The sequence below is a fragment of the Morchella sextelata genome, assembly GCF_020137385.1.
Source record: "Morchella sextelata strain SCLS chromosome Unknown scls_10, whole genome shotgun sequence".
NCBI classification, from domain to species: domain Eukaryota; kingdom Fungi; phylum Ascomycota; class Pezizomycetes; order Pezizales; family Morchellaceae; genus Morchella; species Morchella sextelata.
Genome location: NW_025408625.1, coordinates 795,827 through 819,761, shown reverse-complemented (window position 1 = coordinate 819,761; position 23,935 = coordinate 795,827). Strand labels below are relative to the sequence as shown.

Genomic DNA, 23,935 nt, shown 5'->3' with positions numbered 1-23,935 from the left:
ACAAAATGTTGGAATACTATAAATAGGGACTGCCCCCCCCCCCCCATCCCACCATCTTTTAAAACAATTCTGATCAACGAAAAACAACAATGAATTCCATAACGTGCCGTAAATGCAAACGGGAGAAACCTCTTGAAGATTACGATCAGGATAATCAAGGAGAACCAAGTAAATCATGTCGTACATGTTTGGTATGTATTGTTGAATCTTTCCGGGTGACAGTTATACTTTGCTCTAACAAATTGTATAGCAACTAGAGAGAGAACGAAGAACAGCACGTAGAGCCGCAAGATTAATGTTATTATTTGAGATGAAGTGCCAATACAGTACAAGTATTGTTTTGAAGCCGTCAACCGTTCACTAAATGATATTTGTGATACAAATATCCATTCTTTGTTTGGTGATATCCCGATTATTCTTGATGGCGATTTCGCACAAATTCTTCCTGTTGTTAGAGGGGGGAACAGGGATGCCACAGTTCGTGCCTGTCTTCAAACATCGTCTTTGTGGCAACACTTCAACCTTTTATCATTGAAGCAAAATATGAGAGTTCAGAATAATATTTGTTATGAACTATATTGCTGTATTAACTGTATGAGTTATTAGGAAGTCTGAAAGGTTCCGTGGGATTAGTAATCGGTTGTTATTTCCTTACTATAAAGAGTCGTCGGTGTCTTCTGTTGTCTTCCTTTCTTTTCCTTACGCAACATCTTGTATTCTACTTTGGGTTATCACTTTGGGGGATTTACTTCGCTTCAATACATTACTTTACTCTCAGTTCACGTTACGTCTGCTGTCCCTCATGCCCTGTGCATCCGCTGTTATGATCTTCGCCGCCTTTTGGTTCATCGCCGCGTCCTTCTCGGCACTTGTCGCTGTCCTCCCCTCTCTCCTCGTACCGACCGCTGTCCCTGCCTTCGGGTATACCACTGCACCCTCCCTAGCCCTCGCGCGAGGCCTATCCTTCCACTTAGGAAGCCGAACCATGTCCCTCGACCCCTCAGCTTCCGCCTCGCCCATGGTTCTTTACACTATGTTGCGTCGTTTAGGGTCGACTGACATCCACCAACTCGCCTCGCTTATGCGACCATCGACACCCTCGCTCTCCGCGGAGACCACAGACGCCCTCTTAATGTTTACGAACGCCGCACTCTTCCTTCTAGCCTGGACTATAGCCTACCTTCTTAGTAGACTCTGCGTGCAGGCCATGAAGGAACCACTCCCCGACCACATCCCACCGCTGAAGCCACCTCGGCGTACTCGCCGCCTACAATGCCGCCTCCTCCGACGCTCCATCCCTTGGGGGCGGCCGACCGGGAACGACCCAGGCTGGTGTTTTTTGACACTAGCCCCCATACCCTTCCGACCGTACCTCACTGGTTTGGGACCTTACCCCTCACCGGCTAAAGTCTTGAACACCCTCCATCAGCTAGGAGCCCCCCTACTCCCCGCACTCGTCACCCTCCACCGTGGCACAGCCCATGTCGAGAACAGCCCCGGTCCCCATACTGCCATGCGACTACTACGGTCAAGACAGATAGGTGCCAAACTTAAGATTGGGCAACTCCACCACCCCGGTGACTGTGAACCATTCGAAATACCGATACTGTTGTCTAGGAACAAGGACAATCTCCACGCCCTAGTCGACACAGGAGCCACTGGGTATGGATTTATCGATGCCTCATTTGCCCACTCCCGCGGCTACACCACCGAGCCGCTCCCCGCGCCTAGGCAGTTACAGGTAATCGACGGCCGACCCATCGCCTCTGGAGATATCACTCATTTCTGCAAGCTCCGCCTCGAAGTAGGCACCCACGTAGAAGGGATCTCCTTATTCGTCACCCAACTAGGTGACTCTAAGGTAGTACTGGGTCTCCCCTGGCTCCAACACCACGCTGCCAAAATTCAATTTGCCGATCGATCCCTTTCCTTCCACGCCGACCGATGCAGACAACATACCGCTGCCTCATGGACCTCCACCCTCACTTCCTCCCCGCTGACTGCCGCCGCCGCCACCCTGCCGCCACCACCAATACCTCCGAGATCTACCGCCGCCGCCACCTCGCCACCACCCCCGATACCCCCAAGGACTACCGCTCATCGCCGTACCATCACCCTGTCGGCGGCCCGCTTCCGTAGGGAAGCACAACAGCCCGAAAACCACCTATTCCTCCTGGCTGCCCGCCCCGCCGGTCCGAACCCAACGCCGTCTAACTCCACCGAAGAATTGGTCCCTACCACCTACCACCATTACCTCCACCTGTTTCAAGAGTCAGAGGCCCAAGCGCTCCCTATCCATCGGTATATTGACCATGAGATCCCTTTGCAAGAAGGCAAGCAACCGCCATTTGGCCCATTATACGGCATGTCGTCAGAAGAGTTGAAGACCCTTCGGGAATACCTTGATGACCAATTGACTCGAGGTTACATACGCTCTTCTTCCTCCCCTGCCGGAGCCCCGGTCCTATTCATCAAGAAAAAGGATGGCTCCCTACGACTATGTGTGGATTATCGCGCCCTCAATGCCCTCACGGTCAAGAACCGCTACCCACTACCGCTGATTAACGACACCCTGGATAGGCTCAAGGACGCCAAGATCTATACTAAGCTGGATCTCCGCAATGGGTACAACCAGATAAGGATAAAGGAAGGGGAGGAATGGAAAACCGCTTTCCGGACTCGGTATGGATTGTTCGAATACTTGGTGATGCCCTTTGGACTCACCAACGCACCCGCCACCTTCCAAGCCTTCATGAACGACACCCTCCGAACCCACCTCGACGACTTCTGCACGGCGTACCTCGACGACATCCTGATCTACTCGAACACGGAGGAGGAACACCAGCGACATGTCACTACCATCCTGGACAAACTACAATCGGCGGGGCTACACTGCAAGCCGGAGAAGTGTGAGTTCCACGTCGATCGTACGGAATACTTAGGGTATATCATATCGGGCGAAGGGGTTACCATGGCTACCGATAAAACCAAGGCGATACAGGAATGGAAAACACCTACCTCGGTACACGACATACAAGTCTTTTTGGGATTCGCCAATTTCTATCGGAGATTCATCCGCGATTACTCCAAAGTGGTATCCCCGATGACGAACCTGCTAAAGAAGGATACCCAGTTTGTATGGACCACCGCCGCGGACCACGCCTTCACCCAACTAAAAGAAGCTTTTACCACGGCCCCAATACTGAAGCACTTCGACCCCGAACGGGCCTGCATATTGGAAACCGATGCCTCCGATTTTGTCGCGGCCGCCGTGCTCTCCCAGAAAGACGACCAAGGAATTCTACACCCAGTGGCCTTCTACTCCCATAAGATGACACCAGCCGAATGCAATTACGACATCTATGACAAGGAGCTGCTGGCGATTGTTCGTGCGTTTGAGGAATGGAGAAAGTACCTGGAACCGAGCAACCAGGAGATTACGGTATACTGCGACCACAAGAACCTGGAACACTTTATGTCCACGAAGATTCTTAACCGTCGCCAAGCTCGCTGGTCCCTAATGCTGTCTTCCTTCAACTTTGTGGTTACCTACCGACCGGGGACGAAGAATGGAAAACCTGATGCCCTTACACGTCGATCTGGAGATCTCCCTAAGGAAGGGGATGAAAGACTGACCCAACAGCATCAGGTTATACTTAAGCCAAAGAACCTCCGTCTAGCCGCCGTACTAGAGGTCCCCCGACCCGCCAAGGTATCACCCGACCGCCACGATGAACTGCAGACTGCGTTAGCCAACGACCCGCTGTCCAAACAATTGATGAAGGACATCATCGCCAGGAAGAAACACTCTCGCTTCCTCCCCATCGGGGAATGCACCATTAAGGATGGGTTACTATACTATCAGGGCCTACTATATATCCCCGATGACGCCGCTATCAAGCTGGAGATCCTCCGCACCAACCACGATGCACCTTCGGCCGGACATCCGGGACGCGCCCGCACGCTGGAACTCCTGTCACGGAACTACTACTGGCCCCAAATGCGAAAGTATGTCGCCCGCTACGTGGATCACTGCGACACCTGTACCCGGATCAAGCCGGCCCGACACGCCCCTTATGGCCTCCTTAAACCCCTCGTTCCCCCAGTTAAACCCTGGTCCTCGTTGTCAATGGACCATGTTACCGGCCTACCAGAGTCCCAAGGATCCAACGCCATCCTCGTAGTGGTTGACCGACTCACCAAAATGGCCCACTACATCCCCACTAGAGATACCGCGGACGCCCCCGAACTGGCCCGCCTATTCCTACAACACGTCTGGAAATCTCACGGGCTGCCAAAAGACATAGTATCGGACAGGGGTACGACCTTTACCTCGCAGTTTTGGAAGGCACTGTGCAATCAGTTGGACATCAAACCGCGATTCAGTACCGCTTTCCACCCACAAACCGATGGACAGACCGAAAGAGTAAATGCAATTATGGAACAGTACTTATGGGGATACGTCAACTACCAACAGGACAACTGGGCAGAGTTTCTCCCGCTGGCAGAGTTCGCGCACAATAACGCCACCACGGAGCCCTTAGGGGTTAGCCCCTTCTTCGCAAACTATGGGTATAACCCCCAATTAGAGGTCCTACCCGCCGAAGAAAGACACGAAGCCACGCCGAAGGAAGTAGTAGAATTTGCCGACTCGCTCACCACCCTACAGACCGCATTGCGATCCGAGATCCTGTACGCCCAAGCCGCTGCTACTGATAGCGCCAACAACACCCGGCTCCCAGAACCACGACTAGAAGTAGGGGACTTGGTATGGTTGTCGCGAAAGCATATACGCACTGCTCGGCCATCAGACAAATTGGACCATAAACGCTTAGGGAAATTTAAAATACTCGAACGCATTGGATCTCACGCCTACCGACTGGAACTCCCTTCCTCGATGAAGTCCCATCCGGTGTTCCACGTCTCCCTACTAGAACCCGCCCGAACGCAGCCTCTTCCTGGCCACATACAACCACCCCCGCCACCGGTAGTCGTCGAAGGGGAAGAGGAGTTTGAAGTGCAGGAGGTGCTAGACTCGCGGATACGTCATCGGCAACTACAATACCTGGTTAAATGGACAGGCTATGAACAACCCACCTGGGAACCCGCCCGGAACCTCGATGCGGAGTTAGGATCGCTGCAACGCTTTCACTCCCTCTACCCTACCAAACCCGCCTTAGTTCCCAAGAGGACCCAACGTGGGAAACGGTAATCTTACGAACCTCGGTGCCGGTCTTCTCTATGTGTTTAGTTAAAATTGTCTTTCCTTTTTATTTATTCTTCTTCTTTCTTCTTTTCTTTGGTCTTCTCTTTTTTTATTATTACTTTGTTTTTGTTTGTCTGCTCGCAGGAGCTCGCCCTTTGGGGGGGGGAGCTAAACTGTTATGAACTATATTGCTGTATTAACTGTATGAGTTATTAGGAAGTCTGAAAGGTTCCGTGGGATTAGTAATCGGTTGTTATTTCCTTACTATAAAGAGTCGTCGGTGTCTTCTGTTGTCTTCCTTTCTTTTCCTTACGCAACATCTTGTATTCTACTTTGGGTTATCACTTTGGGGGATTTACTTCGCTTCAATACATTACTTTACTCTCAGTTCACGTTACGTCTGCTGTCCCTCATGCCCTGTGCATCCGCTGTTATGATCTTCGCCGCCTTTTGGTTCATCGCCGCGTCCTTCTCGGCACTTGTCGCTGTCCTCCCCTCTCTCCTCGTACCGACCGCTGTCCCTGCCTTCGGGTATACCACTGCACCCTCCCTAGCCCTCGCGCGAGGCCTATCCTTCCACTTAGGAAGCCGAACCATGTCCCTCGACCCCTCAGCTTCCGCCTCGCCCATGGTTCTTTACAATATTTCAAATACGTTATTTGCGGAATGGTTTACGGCAATGTCATGCAACCCCGATATACAAGGATATATAACACTTCCACCATTTATTCAAATAACAACAATTGTTAAGGAGCTTTGTACTCACGTTTTTCCACGTCAAATAATCCAGCAAGCTCATGTCGATCATAGAGTGTTCACAGGCCGTTCAATTCTGGCCATGCGTAATGATACGGTATCAGAGTTTAATGATATTGTGCTGAACGAGATAATTGGAGAAACTCAAAGCTTTTATTCATCTGATACTGCGGATTTTGAGGACTCTCCGGATCGATCAAATGAGCTCCCGGCTGAATATCTTCAAAGTTTGAATCCAGCCGGTATTCCACCTTCGGAATTGAAATTAAAAATTGGTGCACCGATTATTCTTCTAAGTAATCCCTATCCAAAACAAGGTCTATACAATGGCACTCGCATGACGGTTACAAAAATGGCCAGGCATTGCATCGAAGTGCGAATCTTGGGTGGTGACTTTGACGGTCAAATCAAAATCATCCCACGAATCAAACTATCAACAACAGAAGAAGAACTATCCTTCATTCTTACACGCAAACAACTACCAATTCGATTGTGTTTTGCAATGACCGTAAATAAAGCACAGGGGCAATCACTTAATGTGGTCGGTATTGATTTGCGACAACATCATTTACTCATGGTCAGCTATATGTTGCACTATCCAGGACTACCGGTGTCAACAATTTAAAGGTATTACAAAGGGAGGAAACGGGCGCACAAACTACAAACATAGTTTAATCGGAGGTTTTGTTAGCACAATTGTAATTGGATTCATGTACAATAGAGAATAAAATAACAATATAAATACTGATAGTTACAATCTCATGCTTAACGTTGAGTATGAACATCAGCATGATGGTACATTTGAATAAGCCTCCCAACAGATATTGATTCTCTGTAGGCTCAGGAAAAGCTTTACGGTCATTTTTCAGCTTGCTGATTCATTATATAAATATAACGTTTTGCAACAACGGTTCTGTCCAAAATCATTTTTTATTCGGTCATGAAATATCACTCGGCATGTAGAAAAAAAACTGCATCGACATACGCCAGCTGTTCACACATCACATAATCTCCCCGAAAGGAAAGTAAGCTTTGAATAAACAGCTGGAGCCTTACGCCCTTAGCTCCAGAGGAATAAATTCATGGTACACTAAGTCGGACGACCCTCTTCCTCTGTCGCAAAGTATCTCATCCATTTAGAATGGACAATGTGATGCACCTTCGAGGCCCTCAATTATATATCGTCGAGCCTGGAATTTGAATCCCAAGCACTTCGACATATATCAGACATTTAAACCACTACACTAGGTAGCAATAGCTATGCAATATAATTCCGGAAGTTTATGTTAAAGCAAACTCCATTAAATTACACATACTTTCAGCTCACTGGCACTGGCATCGGTACTGTAAAAACCGGACTCACCACACCCACCCGCCCTTCCCAAAATTTGGTCACATTCAAGCTCACACTTCGCCCTGGCGAGGTGGCCAACTGATAGTTATAAGATGTACATACATGTACTTAAAGTAGAGCAACATGCCTAAATATTCCTGGAAAAGCTCCGTGCCCAAGTTCTTCGACAAATGCTGGATGCCAGTACCTCTGGTGAAACTTACAGGTCTTCGACGCACATACATGTATTTGTAGGTAATAAACGTATCTACTCTACACTTTACTCTATTCTAGAGTACTACATGTACATGTAGTATGTAGTACATTTTTTGGTGTTACATGACTTTGACGACCTTTTACTGAACGCCTACACACATGTAGTACATGTGATCCATGAATGTAGCTATATAGCACCCAAGAACACACAAGTATGTATACATTTTAATGAGTACATGTACTCTACTAAGTGTATTAAATGTACATATATATATGGATGTACAAGTCGATTCCGGCCTCTAGCTGGTGAGGATAATGAAATAAAAACTGGAGACCACTGTCACCATAGAGGTATACTATTACTACCCTACTAGGGAAGTGTTCTATGAGTACGTTATCAAAACCATCAAAAATACATGTATCACGATCATCGAAATATAACAAAACATATCAAAATCACCAAAAATATATCACAATCACCGACCGAATAACAACCTCAATCACCAACATATCTTCTCTTTTTTAGTTGAATCACCCTCTTCAATAGCTCTAGAAGAAAACGTCCAAAACTTAACCAATCAAAACCTTTAAAATCCACATTGCATACTCCTTATCCCTTGGACGTACGAGACATTTGGAGAATCTCTCTCATGCATTAGCGTAGCCTATCTGGGAAACAATTTACTGTAATAAAGCAGCAACTTGCGAAGTTTTTGGCACCTCTGAGTATTCCAAAGACCGATAAATGCAGCAAATTGCTTACCCGGACATTTTCTCAGCCAAATTCTAGGTCACATGACTACCAATTCGCGCTAATACATGAGAGAGATTCTCCAAATGTCTCGTACGTCCAAGGGATACCTACATACAAGCCGGTTCCGGCCTTTGGCCGGTGAGGATAATGAAATAAAGCATAATGAAGAGTGTCACCAGAGAGGTGTACCGGGTGTTGAGGGTAAGTGATCAGAATCTGATAAGTGAATGCTGCGGTGAATACGTGTACCGGGGTTAACCATAAATACCGAGAATCTGATAAGATAAACACACCTATTTCACAGCAAGATTCTCTTATGAGATTCTTCGTATTTACCCTCAACGCCCAGTACTGTCGTTCACGGGGTATTGGCGGATACTGGGTGATGGCGGACAGGGCAAAAAGAGACAGCCAAGCCAACTTTTACCTTCAATTCGCCAATACCCAGTATCCGCCAATACCCCGTGTACGACAGTATTTGTCTTATCAGATTCTGATCACTTTTCGCTACACCCTAGTACTGACTCTGCGCTGCTCTGCTAAAGTGATATACCGTTGATATATCACAATCACAGTATCACAGAACAATCCCAAACGATATCAAAATCACAAAACATATCTATCACGATCACCGAATAGCATAATTCAATAACAACCAAAGGAAACGGTAACCTAACAAAACCTCCAACATAACCTTTCTTTTTAGCTGACCCACCCTAATCAATAGCTCGAGAAAAAGAAAACATCCAATCAAAACTTTTAAAATACACATTGCATACTAGCTCGGTATAGCTATATACTGATTAGATATACTAATTAGATGTAGTACATAGTAGTATTATTGGAATACTCCACTAACACGGTTCCTACAATTAATACGAATCGGCATTGGGAAGAATATGATAATTGTGGTGATATCATCCCTTTTTATTTGTACTAGACACGTAAGTTATGTACTGTGATATTGAAATTTTGGATGATACAGCTGCAACAAAGCACAGAAGGACTGTAAGCTGCAATATTGAAAGGATGCCTCGGATCATTGTATATTGGTTATACTCTATCCCTTAAACCGTCACCAAAGTGCTGACCCACCAAAAAAGAAACAGATCTTATCTTTCTTATCAAATAATGGATCTCCCATACAAATTCAACCCCTATATCACCGGGGTCAGCAATTGACGGGTTAAGGGATAACGTTTTTGACCGAGTACCGTGTCAGACCTAGAATCGTGTCGTATGGCAACGGCACCAAAATCTTGACAAATTTTGGAGGCGAAAAGGCTCGGCAATAAATACGACTAAATTTGTATGGTTAGTAATGACCTGATTCCCAGTCTGACACGGTACCAGGTCAAAAACGTTAGATCTATCTTTTAGGTGCATAGTACATTTATGTACAAAGTACATGTACATACGCACATGTAGGAGTACATGTACTCGTATTTTCCTGACGTTTGTGAAAGGAACCACAGATTGCGTACCATACTAAATTGTGTACTTGGCGCGTATTTGTATGGTATGCAATAGTGGTTCCTTTTGCAAACATCAGGAAGATACGAGTACTGGGTGCTCAACATGCACCCGTACCTACATCTACTCTAGAGTAGGTACCTGCCTACATGTACCTATCCGAAAGTTGAGGTACCCTACTCTGTATGTACCTACATGTAAGCAGGCTCAGGTAGTGCTCCGGAACGGGTCCACCAGTGTGATCCCGTAATGTAAGGGAGGGAACCAGCCAATTAGGGAAGGGCGAAGGAAGAACCCGTTAGGTCGGATCATCTATTAGACAAGTCTCGATTCGAGCCGCTGCTCATTATCACATCAGCAACACTTCTATTTCTCTGGTCTTCTGTTTCCACTTATATGCTCTTCTCCTTCTGCTCCCCCTCCCTTTCCTTAACTTCGGCATCAACTTCTTCAGTGTCATTGGTAAATACACCTGCCGTGTTGTTTTACCACCTCGTTCTTCGTTTTAATACTGCCAGCTTGAATACCTACATAACTTTCAGGGTTTCCGGTTATTTGCCCGTGTTGTCCCTGCTTCCTTCCGCACCCCACAATTGCATTGCAACCCCTCCAAACCAAACCTGTAATTCCACCTACTCTCCCCTCTCTCTTCACATTTATTCAAAATAATTATTCACAAGCGATCCACTTGTGAAGTAGTTTGATAGATCAGACAAAACGTTTTCACCACGCTTTCTTAAGTACTCCTTCCGGCCTTTGCTAGGCGTTTCCGGTGCCATTACACTTCTTTGGACCCATCAACAGAAACTACCACACAACTCGAACTTTTTGTTTGGCAAATCATCAATGCACAGCAAGGTCGTCAGTAAGTTTGTCCCTATTTCATTGGATTCTCTTCTGGCTACGCACATACTAATTTTATGCCGCCTCAGTTATTGGGTATGAGTTACTTACCCCGCCATCGCGATGTCACGGATTTTAACGTTTTTTCCCCCTCCTTTTCCACTATAGTTCGGGCCCTGCTGCCCATACAGCCGCAGTCTATCTAGCTCGTGCAGAACTGAAACGTTTGTCTTCTCATTGAATACCGCCTTCAGTGGACTAATTAACTGACCTCGACCTCGTTCAGCCGTTATGTACGAGGGAATGCTTGCAAACGGGATTGCCCCTGGTGGCCAATTGACTACAACCACTGATGTTGAGAACTATCCTGGCTTTCCAAATGGGATTAGTGGTCAAGAACTTATGGTAGGGTTTCCAATTATATACGAGCTGTCTCTATCACAGTCATTCCCGAAGAAGGCCGTACGGAACTTACATGTGGTATATTCAACAGGAAGCCATGAGAGAACAAAGCGCAAGATTCGGCACTGAGATAATTACAGAGACAGTATCCAAAGTTGATTTATCAGAGCGACCATTCAAGTACTGGCTCGAGTACAGTGAGGATGCTGCGCCCCACACCGCCGATACTCTTATCATTGCAACTGGTGCATCGGCGCGACGACTTAACCTCCCTGGCGAAGAGAAATATTGGCAAAGTGGCATCAGCGCCTGTGCTGTCTGCGATGGAGCTGTACCAATCTTCAGGAATAAACCCCTGGCGGTGATTGGGGGTGGCGATTCGGCTGCGGAGGAGGCAATCTTTTTGACTAAATATGGAAGTAAAGTGACGGTCCTGGTGCGAAAGGATAAGCTTAGGGCATCTAACATCATGGCTAAGCGGCTCACGGCGCATCCAAAGGTTGAGATTCTGTATAATACCGTGGCCACAGAAGCAAAAGGGGACGGCAGGCTTTTACAAAACCTCACGATCAAGAATGTTGTGACAGGCGAGATTAGCGAGTTGCCAGCCAATGGGTTATTTTATGCTGTTGGGCACGAACCGGCTACCTCCCTATTTAAAAACCAGATCGTCACCGATGAGGACGGTTATATCATAACAACCCCTGGCACATCATATACCAGTGTCAAGGGTGTTTTTGCTGCCGGGGATGTACAGGATAAGCGGTATAGACAGGCAATTACAAGCGCAGGTAAGTGTTCTATAGATTTGGACGCGGTAGTTGTATATCCTAACTAGTGGTTTAGGCTCAGGATGTATTGCAGCATTGGAAGCCGAGCGATTGCTGGCGGAAGAAGAAGAGGATGCCTCAGAGCCTATGTATGTCTTCAAATCTCCTCCTTTGGTCGAATCACTAAGTATAAACGGCCTGTTACTAATATATAACTTTGGGCTGTTAGTATCGAAGCGAAAAAGAGCGAAGTCAATGGGGCTGCACCACAATACAAAACTAATCCTATGATTTAAAAAGCGGAAAATAGAATCTTTTGCTTGGTAATAGAACATTCTGGGATTTTATATAAACTAGACTGCTGATGAACGGCCTATAAAGCTAGTTGTAGAAGAAAGGATGGGCAAAATATGCTTTATCAGACTTTCTCTCAACAGTTTGTCTTCGTCTTGCATGTATCCTTCCTCACTTGCATTTCAAAGGTAGAAACTATTATTTGGTGGTTCAATAGATGTATCTGTAGTAAAGGACGAGATTTCAAAATTGCGTTGTGGTGTCACTGGGGGGTTACGCTTGATTCAAACAAAACTGATATAAATACACACTGGTGGGGAGATCAACGCAGAAGAAGATACAGCGGTCTCTCTTAGAGCGTATTTACTAACCGTCAATTCTGACAATTGAAACTCCGCCACTCTCCAAAGCGGCATCCACAAGTGTTAGTTTTGGGTAGGGTCGCTTGCCAGGCGTGAAATATCGCAAAATTTGGAAATGCCTGCCTGGGCTTGATGATTGTGGGGGCAGCTTAGCAGGGGCTCTAGTAAAGTACGATCTTTTAGTTAGACAAGTCATTGAGTCATGGATTTATACTCGGGTGGCTAATGATGGGTGGCAGCATATTCGGAGGGGCAGGATAATCTGGGGGCAGCCATTTCTAAATTTTGCGGTATGTCAAAAGGATACCAAATACAGTTACAGTAAACCATGTACTTATCATACTGTTGCGGCTTGCGCATTTCACATCCCTATGGAGGAGAAGTGTCAATTCTGCCTCAATGTTGAAGTGTCAATTGTCAGAATTGACGGTTAGTAAATACGCTCTATTATAAGGATGTTATTTATTAGGATACGTGCCCTACGAGGATAGGGACGTCCGACCCCCTCAACATTTTCACACTAAATCGGTATAAATTCCTTATAGCGAGAGAGCGCTGTACAGCCTATGGCCTGAAGAATTTGTACTTGCTCATCTTCGCCAAGTATTTGCACTTCGATACATCGATTGCAATTGAGCGTAGCGCGTCGGCGGTACCATGAAGTAGTTTTTAGCGGTTTTATCGTTTTTAAAACACAACTAAGCAGAGTTATCGAGTGATACGACGTGAATGGCAACGTTTGAGGAGTAGTACGCTCGTTAATTGTTATTGTTAATTCATTTATTGAGTACGCTCATTAACAGGTTTAGCTAAAGGTTACAATATTAACAAAAATAATAACCAATTTCGAATGAGTTGGTAGATCAAAACCTGGATTCAATTAGGACTGATCGTTGGGTATTATTAATGCAAGTAAATATTTAAGGTCTGTTCGGACGGACGTCAGTACCACGGTATTCGCTCCGAATAGGAAGGCGTGTAAGTTAGTGTAGTATTTGAGTGTTCGGATGGCCCAAATTATTGGTTTTGATACCATGAATACACCACAAAATACCATGGTTTCTCTGGAGGTATTTATTTCCCGTTGTCTCGTACTCTATATTCATGCCTCTACCCAACAATACCAAACGCTTTTGTCTTTGGCGAATACTTGGTTTTATCTCAGAGTATGACACCATGCAACCGATATTGAATACCACGTCCGTCCGAACAGAGCCTTAGTATTAATAACCAGGAGATAGGTCAACAGGCTTTGAGTCGTGGTAAAATATTTTTTACTGTGTACGGAAAGTTTTTCCAGTTATCCATATATGGAAAACGACTGGCTGATACTGGACCATGTAGTATCCCGATTCGTTTAGCGGAAGAGAAATGAGATTACTCGATCCTTTGGGTGAATCCGGAACGCCAAGTTCAATATTCGGCCAAGTCTGGAAGTTTCCCATTTTCGATCTCACGGGAGCTAGCCAATTTTATCGAGTTTTGGCGGTATCATAATTCCTCTTCAATCCTAGTATGATAGAAGCTAAACTCTGAGTCTGGCTGTTATATACATGTATGTGGCCTATCATTGGTCGGGTGTTATACTCCGTGGAACCTGCAGATAGAAGGAACCACTCCCACTCCAAGACTGAAGTTGATACCTCAGCCTTAAGTCTAGTTGTTTCACTCTTAATGCCTTGACATGAATTCGATTGAATAATTGGAATTTTTGTAGTCTGTTTGAACCTCTCGGCATCATATGGTTTAATTTTGAAGAGGGCGGGTGGCCGGCCGGGAGATTGATGGGACCGGCAGCATAAGGACACTGTCAAAATTAGCAACAGGCTGGCCGGGACACCGATTGATAAAATGATATTACTTTCGCTGTTCGGGGCATAATATATTTATCGGGAGACAGATGAGGAGAGGGAAAAACTTCAAACAGACCCTATATAGAATACCTGGTGATCTTCTGGACATGAGTCACTCTTATCAACTGCCATTTATCTACCCTCTATCTACTCTTTTCAGTGACAATCATCCAAACCTCTTCATGAGCTCAGCTAATGAGGATACACAACTGCTTTGATTATGAGATCATCCTCACTTCATCTCCCTTATGAATAGCAGTACTATTATAAGGTTGCCACTAGACTTTGGGGTGATGTGTGTTAACTTATACTAATGCAATATTTAAGTACCTCTGGGCGACGAAAGCTACTTTTTTATCTTGAAGACAAGTAAGACATTTGATATCTATATATTAGAGAGAATAATGGGGGTGACTGCCCCTCGGACTATCCTGCTCGTGAAATATTGACTTGTCGAAGTTAAATATTGTATTAATGATTGACTAAACCATTCCCACGTAATGTTTAAATCTCTAACCCCCAACAAGCCATGGCCACCGGCCCCTAATAATCAAGCCCAGAAAGACATTTTCAATTTTGCGGTAGCTATAGTAATATATAGGTAGAGCTCCTCAAGGGATTTTAATGAGTCTAAGAGGATTTTAAGTAAAGCCGACCTGTGGAGGGAAATAGTCAGTCTGGGTGGGCCAGATTATGAACATCTTGGGAACTCAAGCCATAAGGAAATATGTAGCCTCTTTTATGTTGGTGGTATGTACGCAAGTTAATGTAGGTACATTCATAGGGCATCACTCGGACATGAATAAGCAGGGAATACGTATATATAAAATGACTACCGCAGTTTTTGGCAATGCCGTGCCACTGCGGTAACACTACCGTTTACTTCGTCAAAATACGGAGATAAAGCGGCATATTCTCACAATTCCCGGTACTGATGCGGTATCAGTTTTACCCTCATTTCTGATACTGTAGGTACACAGATGGCTTACCTAAGCCAGACAGATCTCAAGGGCAATGACATCATACAATCTCCGAAAGGAATAAACAATGGGTTTGTATGAGAATTGAAGATTCACAAGGGATTGTAAAAATTATCAACCCTGAAGTCTGAGAAGCGATAGCTTCTAGAACATGACTGTATGCATGGTCGATCTTAAGCCACGAGTCTTGAATCACATCCTCACGTTCCCTTTTCCTCCCCCTCCTTGCCCCGTACCTCTCTCTTCACAAGTATTTGGGTCTAGTATTCTCCCTCCTGCGCGCAATTCCTACATTTACCCATCATTCAGTCCAGTTTTCGATACACATCTCAAGCAATGAATACTTCAAGACTGCTTCTTAACCCAGCAACACAGCGGTCTTTCATTCTTTCTTCAGGTACATGATTCCAACCCACCGAACAATTACTAAATATATTTCATCCCTTTTTCTGACAACCTTCTAAAGCCAACCGCGGTTCGCTTCAATCTGCTATTGGGATATCTACTAGCCGACAGTTTCTAAGATCATGGATTGCTCACGACCGGCCGGCTTACATCTTGTTTGCTTCACAACGATTTTTGAATACAGACACATCTGCTCCTAGTAGTAACACAGTTATACCCCCCCCCGGTTTCAATGCTCAAGAGGCTAGGAAGCCATTAGCTCGAGATGTTGCCCCAGAAAAAGTACACCAAGGTGAAACGACTATTCCTTCAACGGCCGTGAAATTGGGGCAAATGGAGACTACTTTAGCAAGGTCAGAGGTAGCCGATGGCAAAGATGTTACCGTCGTCCCCGCAATCAATGGAAAATCCCCTGATAAGAAAAAGGAGGAAAAAAAGACGACTGTGTGGCAGAAAGTTAAACATGGAGTGCAGCACTTTTGGGATGGGACAAAGCTTCTCGGTGCCGAGATTAAAATATCGTCAAATTTGGCGCTGAAGATGGCAGCAGGCTACGAGCTCAGCCGGAGGGAACGTCGTCAGGCATGTCCTTCATCATCTAATCTCTTAGTCGTCACTGTCGCTAACATAGTTGATACAGCTTGAACGTACAGTCAAGGATCTAGGCCGTCTCGTTCCATTCTCCGTTTTCATAATCGTACCAGCCGGAGAGCTTTTCTTACCTATCGCACTTAAAATATTTCCAAACTTACTCCCTAGTACATATGAGGATCAAAAAGCAAAAGACTTGAAGTCAAGCAAGCTTCGCTCAACTCGCAAGGACGTCTCAAACTTTTTGAGAACAACTATGCGTGAAGGCGGCATCCAACTAAGTGCTAAGACAAGGCAAAGAGAAGAGTTCGCACAATTTTTTCAAAAGGTGTTTATTGTACAAATATATATTTTTAGGGTCGATGTCTAATGCTCTCTGACAATTAGATTCGGTCGAGCGGGGAATCCCCCAGTCATGAAGATGTGATTAAAGTTTGCAAGATCTTTCGCGATGATCTTACTCTTGATAATCTTTCAAGAGCTCAACTTGTGGGCATGTGTCGTTACATGAATTTGAATACATTCGGCACGGATGCGATTCTTCGATACAACATTCGCCACCGAATGCGACAGATCAAACGTGACGACCGTGCCATCTCTTACGAAGGGGTAGATTCGCTATCCGTCCCAGAATTACAAACTGCTTGTGCATCCCGAGGCATACGTACCCACGGAGTCAGTCCAGGGCGACTAAGGGACGACCTTAACACTTGGCTTGAACTTCGTCTGAAGCATGGGCTCCCCTCTACTCTTCTGGTGCTATCCAATGCATTCATGTATCAAGGCAAGGAGAGTGAGATTGAATCTCACTATGATGCATTGGTTGCTGTCTTGAGCAGCATTCCGGAAGAACTTTATCATGAAATTGAGTTGGAGGTTAACACTGCAGAGGGAGCAGCAACCAACAAGCAAAGACTGGAGGTTTTGAGGGAGCAGCAGGAGCTCATTGAAGAAGAGAACGAACAACGATCTGCGGGCGAATCGGCCTCCAAGAGGAACGTGAAGGACGACCAAGATATCGACGAGAAGGAAGAGGATAAGAGGACACCTGATGAAGAAACTAGCAACGCACAGTCGGGTAGTAGTACAGAGAAGGTAAGTGGTTCTTGAGAAAGGCAACCGAGCGAGAAGTTGTAACATACATGCGTACTATTCATTTACTAATCCAAAATTTCATTGGACTGTAGAGGTAATTTGGATGAGGTTACATATATTCAACCATTCCGGAGTATTCGGTTTATCTAGATTGGCTATAAACTTGCACGTTGAAATTGTAAATATAGAGTTTGGGGTAAATTAAGTCAAATAGAATTGTAAAAAGCAATGGCGTGGTGACTGGTGCATATATTTTTCATAACTTTATGCATACTCTTCAAACTAACAGAACCCCAAAATATAACACGTCCTAGGAATAGATTCTAACAGAACAGCCTAGCTGTATCACTTAGGAGAGCTGCTACTAAGCCTAAGCTCCAGCCTTTCTGCGACGTAGTTTACATCCTTCTGCTTTCGGACCAAACTTTCTCGGGTGCTCTGTTCGGACTGTAGGCTCAAAAAAGATTCGGCACGAGTCAAGTCATCATCCTGCGTTTTCAGGGGCGATGTCCTGGTATAGTTCGGGGAAACGAGATTCAAAGCGTCTACTGCACTCTAAAGGACAAAAGTGAAAGTAAGCATTACTGATTTCAAGAACCTGGGATTATAATCTCAGAGGGGCCAAATACGATAGTCTTAAGACTTGTAAGATCTGCAAGAACCTCTGCAAGCTTCATATTCGTGAGAGTTTCAAGAAGAGGTAGTAGTTAGGTGATCTCCGTTTGTTTGTTCTTGTTAATTACAACGTCCCAATATAAAAAAGATGTGATAACATGCACTTAGACTGCCAGCCAGTCGACGGGTCCGACTGCAGTCGACTGCAGTCAACTGGGCAAGGGACGGATTGGCTTGGCATATAGAACTGCATAATGACTGCATGGACTGTGATTTCTCAGCCAAGGCTCCAGTCCGTCCAACAGAACCAGCGAGGTCCAATGGGGTGTGGACTGCAGAAGTACCGGGGGTTCAGGGTAAGTACTGAGAACCCCCTTTTGGGGAATTTTAAAAAAATGAGGGTCTGAAAAAAGCTCTGATTGGGCTGATATGAATTAAAGTGACACTTGGCAGCCAAGCAAGGATTTGAGTAGCTTTTGGGTATGGTGCGAGAGGGTTTGGGGGGCGACGCTGTCAACCTTGTCCACACCAGTACAGGGAATTCGATCATTGGCTTTCGCAACTAACAGATTTGCACTTCTGTCGAGGCTCAACCAGAAGGTGCACTTTTAGTGAGATTTGGCGAGACTTGACTATCGGTGATCAATTATTCTACATTGCGTTCAGATACTCTCCTGTGACTTTTATATGATTTATCGGCCCCATACCTTACTCCATCCCTATATGCCTGTCCAATTTTCTCTGTCTTCGCCCAAAATTTCCAAATGAACTGTTAAGCATACTGAAAACTCAAAGGTATCCGCTCCCTTAATTCTTTGATGCCGTACTTGCAATGGTTCCTCTTATACCACTTAGCCCTTCCCCAGTAGTACTCTATCCAATTCAGTTCGCAATGAAATTTAGGAAGCAAATGATACATGTGTCCTCTGGGTTCAATAGCTCCCTCTAATTTAGACTTTTGTGCTTAGAAGTCTTCTTGATCGGACATCAGTTTCCGAGCACAATAAGCCAAAACTTGATCGCCTTTTGCCACATTTTTTCACAATCTTTAACTGTCTTACAGTTCTTTTTAAGACCCTCCCGCCATAAACCACGCTCCTTTAGTATTAATTTGAGACCTTTAGGTTTACACCATAGTGCTTCTAGAACGGTAACGGGAGTCTCTTCTAAGAGAAATAGAATAGGATAGAATAGAGACTGTAACGGAGCCATTTCAACTGTCTGGTGTATGAGTACACACAGGGCCCGGTTACATGCTGAGAGTTATTGTTAGAAGCCAGTTGCACGTTGATATGCAAGTACCGGTAGTGTAGTTAGCTACCAGCTGTTAGAGTAACTACATTCCGGGCGCTAGGAAGGGGGTCTATTCATGGAAGCAATGATCAACGAGTCTATGCCTCGCCAGTGACTAGAAGACTGGCCAGAGTGAAGCTCTGATTGCCCGGTGATTCTCTGTATCCTGTGAGCACTGTATGTCTGCCGAAGTGGCAGGGACTATGCTAGGGAAGTCTACAATAAGCGAAAGCTCTACAGCAATGATGTAACGGGGGTCCCTTCTAAGAGAAATAGATTTGTATAGAATAGAGACGGCCGTGCAAGATAGACAATCAGGTTGCAGATTATTCAAAGATACTATCGCTAGAACTCAATAATCTTTAAGGGCTCTGCTACCGATGAGAACTTGGTTTTTCTTTCTGATGAAGACTGGAGAGAACAGGACTGAAGGGCGAGAATGAACCTGAGTACTTATACTCCAAAGGCCTCTATTCTCTGCTCCTAACTCCTTACTAAGTTCCGGTGGGCCTTCCCTCAGTACCGGAAACAATACCACCGCTACCCCGCTTTTCTCTAAGCGTCAGCAGGTGTTTCCGATACCCAAGGCAACCACCCTTAGTCAAAGCCTTTGTAACACCTGCAGCCTTGGTTGCCACACAACCGAGGACCTGCATGAATGAGCTGCCGCTCAGGTGTAAGCTTAATCATTGCTGTAGAGCTTTCGCTTATTGTAGACTTCCCTAGCATAGTCCCTGCCCTTCGGCGGACTTACAATGCTCAGAGGATATAGAGGATCACCGGACAATCAGAGCTTCACTCTGGCCGGTCTTCTAGACAATGGCGAGGCATAGACTCGTCAGTCATTGCTCCCATGAATAGATCCCCTTCCTAGCGCCCGGAATGTAGTTACTCTAACAGCTGGTAGCTAACCACACTGCCGGTACTTGCATATCACCGTGCAACTGGCTTCTAACAATAACTCTCAGCATGTAACCGGCCCTATGTGTACTCATACACCAGATAGTTGAAATGGCTCCGTTATACCACTCCCCTCTTCCAGGATCTTGGTCTCCGAGATCTATGACCGTTCTATTACCGTTCATTCTATATGACAAGAAACTTCGTGTTATGCAAGGAAATGAAAACCCAAAAGGAAGTAATCTACACCCTAACAATCCGCTTGTCCTTGGGTTTCTTAGGATACCTCATATGGAAATCCCGAAGGGCTTCCTCAGCACTCTTCTTGAGATGCTCCCAAGGTTCCCATGTAGCATCCTCGTTCTCATAACCTTCCCACAGCACTAGATATTCCACTCGTCTTCTCTTCTTGTTGACACGGCTATCAGCTACCTCTCGGACAACCCAGTTCTGTTCTCCTTCAATCTCCTCAGGTTCCGGTGGTGGAACTCTTCTCTCAGGATCTACCGGTGCTCTGTAAGGTTCCAGAAGAGAGACATGAAAGACCGGGTGGAATCCCATTTGAGGGGGAAGAGAGAGCTTGTAGGCACGGGTACCAATAGCTTCTAAGACCTTGAAGGGTCCCATCTTCTTCTGATCCAGTTTTCCCAAAGGCCGCTTTGTTTGCACATTGCGCCGGTCCAACATTACTTCATCTCCGGGCTTGATTTCAGGCGGTGCCAGGGCATGAGCATCATACCACCGGGCCATCCTTAATCTAGCTTTACCCAAGCTGGCGTTCATAGCCTGCCAGGTAGATTCCCATTGAGATATCATGACCTCGCTTGCTGGATTGTTCCATTCTACTCCTTCCTTTGGGGCCGGCCAGTTGGTCCTGGGTTCATATCCATAGTTGGCATAGAAAGCCGATACTTTGGTAGACTCAGAGACCGCCGAGTTATAAGCATACTCTGCCAGAGGCAAGAGTTCTGCCCAGTCATCCTGTTGATATGAACAATAACTCCGCAAGTAATGTTCCAGGGTCTGATTAACTCTTTCTGTCTGGCCGTCCGTTTGGGGGTGGAAAGATGTGGACATCTTCAGCTTCACATTGAGGAGACTCATGAGAGATTGCCAAAAGTGAGAGATGAACCTGCTATCTCTGTCTGAGACTATGTCATCAGGTAACCCATGGAGTCTCCAAACTTCCTTCAAGAACAACTTAGCCAAATCTTCCGTTTTATTGAGGGTAGGAAGAGGGATGTAGTGTGCCATCTTCGAAAAGCGGTCCACTATTACCCAGATCTTTGTAAACCCACTAGATTCCGGTAATCCCACAATGAAGTCCATAGAGATGGAAGTCCATGGCCGATAGGGTATCTCCAACGGTTGGAGCATACCAAACTTCTTATGTCTTGAGGTCTTATTCCTCTGGCAGCTGTCACAGCTCCGGACATATTCCTCAACATCCTTATCCATGTTGGGCCAAAAGAAGTTGTTTTTCACCCGCTCTAGTGTCTTAAATTGGCCAAAATGACCAGCCACCTTAGAGTCATGGGTATCGGACAGTATTTCCATCTGAAGCTTCTTGTCTTTGGGTATATACCATCTATTTTTGTAGAAGATGAGACCGTTCTTGACCGACAAGTTCTGGTCCAAATTTGGTTTCCTTTCAACCAGAGAGCGGTGCAATTCCTGCCAGAAACTATCCTCTTTAGCAGCCGTGTATAGGCGCTCTAAGAATGTATTCTGCAATTGATTCACCCTGACAGCCGCTAGCTTTGCAGGATCCAAAACCAATTAACCTGGCCTAAAAAAGATCTGTGGCTCCGGCTGCAGAGTTTCACCTCCCTCTCCAAGGCGGTGATCCCAGCGCCTAGATAGCACATCAGTCTTGCCATTCTTTTCTCCCGGTCTGTAGACAACTTTAAAATTGTAGCCTCCGAGGTCCTCAGACCATCTAGTTTGCCGCCTAGTGAGAACCTTGGTAGAATTAAAATACTCCAAGTTCTTGTGGTCTGTAAAAACCGTGATTTCCTGCTCACAGGATTTGAGCATGTGTTCCCATTCCCGGAAAGAGGCTACAATAGCTCCCATTTCCTTATCATGAATGTCATAGTTGATCTCAGCAGGGGAGAACTTCTTAGAGTAGAATGCCACCGGATGTAGCTTCCCATCATCCCCATACTGAGAGAGCACCGCTCCCTTGGCAAAATCACTGGCATCTGTCTCGACCACCGTTCTCCTACTAGGGTCAAAATGAAGGAGGATTGGAGCGCTTGTGAACATCCTCTTGAGTTCTTCAAAGGCCTGCTCATGTGCTGCCGTCCAATACCATTTCTTGTCCTTTTGCAGGAGGTCAGTTAATGGTTTGCAAACTTTACTGAAGCCTTCAATGAAGCGGCGATAGAAGTTTGCAAATCCGAGGAATGCCTGTACTGCCTTAATATTTTCCGGGACCGGCCATTCCTTAACTGCCTCCACCTTGTCTTCTGACATAGATACTCCTTCTTCCGAGATGTGATAGCCTAGGTATTCTACCTCTCGGACATGGAAGGATGTCTTACTGATCGAGGCACAGAGCTTAGCTTCCCTAAGCTTCTGTAGTACCTTCTTGACCAATAGCTCATGCTCTTTCTCAGTCCCTGAATAGATGAGGATGTCATCAATATAGACAACCACTCTGTTACGGGCATGCTAAGTATTTATGGAGTGAGAGAAAGGCTAGTAGATACCCCTATACCCTTTAATACTAAAGGCAACACCACTATCAACTCCGGTTCGCACCTACGAGGTACGGTGCGATCAATATGCGACTAAATGCGGAGTTGCGGTTTTCCTAGTTAAAAAACACGTTTTCGACCCCAATAATAACCCCCGGAGCGTCAAACCGCCGGAGGGGAGTGTTTTGGTACCGGTGGATATATGAGGGACAGCTGGAATCAATCGGATCGAAGATCGGACCGCTCGGAGCGAATCGGCGCAAGCTGCCAGCCGACCGAGCACCTATCGGCGGTACCTGTGGGCATGAGAGGACTCTGCTATGTGGGAAAGCGATGTGGGAAGAGGCCTGAGTAGGTAGCCTTGCCGTCCGAGACCTCCGAATAGCCGACGCTGACGATTATCCACCAGACGGCCGATGGAGAAGAAATATCGACAGGGAAACGTGCATTAGAGTGGATAAATAGGTTGAGGGGTTTCAGCGGCTTTAGGAGTTTGGGTTACGGACTTAGGAGTTAAATGTTCTTGGTTGTTTTTCAGGGTCTCGGGCGTGCCCCGAGTGTATTTGGTATTATTAGTAGACTGGGTCCTCGAGACATAAGCGAGGGATATAAATACTGTGTCATTCACTGACTAGCCAAACCATCATCGGCGAAATCAGAGTCTTAACAATATAAATCGTTGATACGCGAGTTACAGCTTTACTTGACTATATTTTCTGAAATACTTTACTCTATCGTGACTTCGAACTCTACCTGAACTATTACGTCGAAGACGGTCGGACATCACACGCTAACTCTAGTGAATCTTTGTTGATAACGTAGCTCGCGGGGCCCGTATCGGATCAAGGAGAATCATACTCGACGTTGACTGAAGAGACCTTGGAGACTTCTACCTTTGTAGCTGTTAGCCGAACTCTGAGCTCTGCGTAGTGTACTCTTGTGGTCTGGTACGCATCCCTCACACACTCCTTCATCCAGTAGTTCCTTTAGCACATCATTGATCATTGCCTGGAAAGCGGAGGGAGCATTGCATAGACCAAATGGCATCACATTGTACTGATACAGTCCATAGCAGGTTCTGAAAGCGGTTTT

The 23,935-nt window shown here is 45.8% G+C and overlaps 4 protein-coding genes across 4 annotated transcripts; all 4 read left to right on the top strand.

Annotated features, from left to right (window-relative positions):
- Positions 1 to 802: 802 nt before the first annotated feature.
- Positions 803 to 5,212, top strand: H6S33_001194 (uncharacterized protein; the record flags this gene model as incomplete). Its single annotated transcript, XM_044832544.1, has 1 exon — positions 803 to 5,212. One exon carries the CDS (start codon positions 803 to 805, stop codon positions 5,210 to 5,212), a length of 4,410 nt encoding a protein of 1,469 aa, XP_044694161.1.
- A 406-nt stretch (positions 5,213 to 5,618) lies between these two features.
- H6S33_001193 (uncharacterized protein) lies at positions 5,619 to 6,587 on the top strand (the record flags this gene model as incomplete). The annotated part of the gene is made up of 1 exon (XM_044832543.1): positions 5,619 to 6,587. One exon carries the CDS (start codon positions 5,619 to 5,621, stop codon positions 6,585 to 6,587), a length of 969 nt encoding a protein of 322 aa, XP_044694160.1.
- A 3,997-nt stretch (positions 6,588 to 10,584) lies between these two features.
- On the top strand, positions 10,585 to 12,049 carry H6S33_001192 (uncharacterized protein; the record flags this gene model as incomplete). The annotated part of the gene is made up of 7 exons (XM_044832542.1): positions 10,585 to 10,603; positions 10,671 to 10,677; positions 10,750 to 10,805; positions 10,868 to 10,986; positions 11,075 to 11,774; positions 11,830 to 11,902; positions 11,983 to 12,049. The coding sequence occupies 7 exons, from the start codon at positions 10,585 to 10,587 to the stop codon at positions 12,047 to 12,049; spliced, it is 1,041 nt and encodes a 346-aa protein (XP_044694159.1).
- A 3,529-nt stretch (positions 12,050 to 15,578) lies between these two features.
- On the top strand, positions 15,579 to 17,431 carry H6S33_001191 (uncharacterized protein; the record flags this gene model as incomplete). Its single annotated transcript, XM_044832541.1, has 5 exons — positions 15,579 to 15,639; positions 15,709 to 16,229; positions 16,288 to 16,566; positions 16,626 to 17,333; positions 17,426 to 17,431. 5 exons carry the CDS (start codon positions 15,579 to 15,581, stop codon positions 17,429 to 17,431), a joined length of 1,575 nt encoding a protein of 524 aa, XP_044694158.1.
- Positions 17,432 to 23,935: the final 6,504 nt, after the last annotated feature.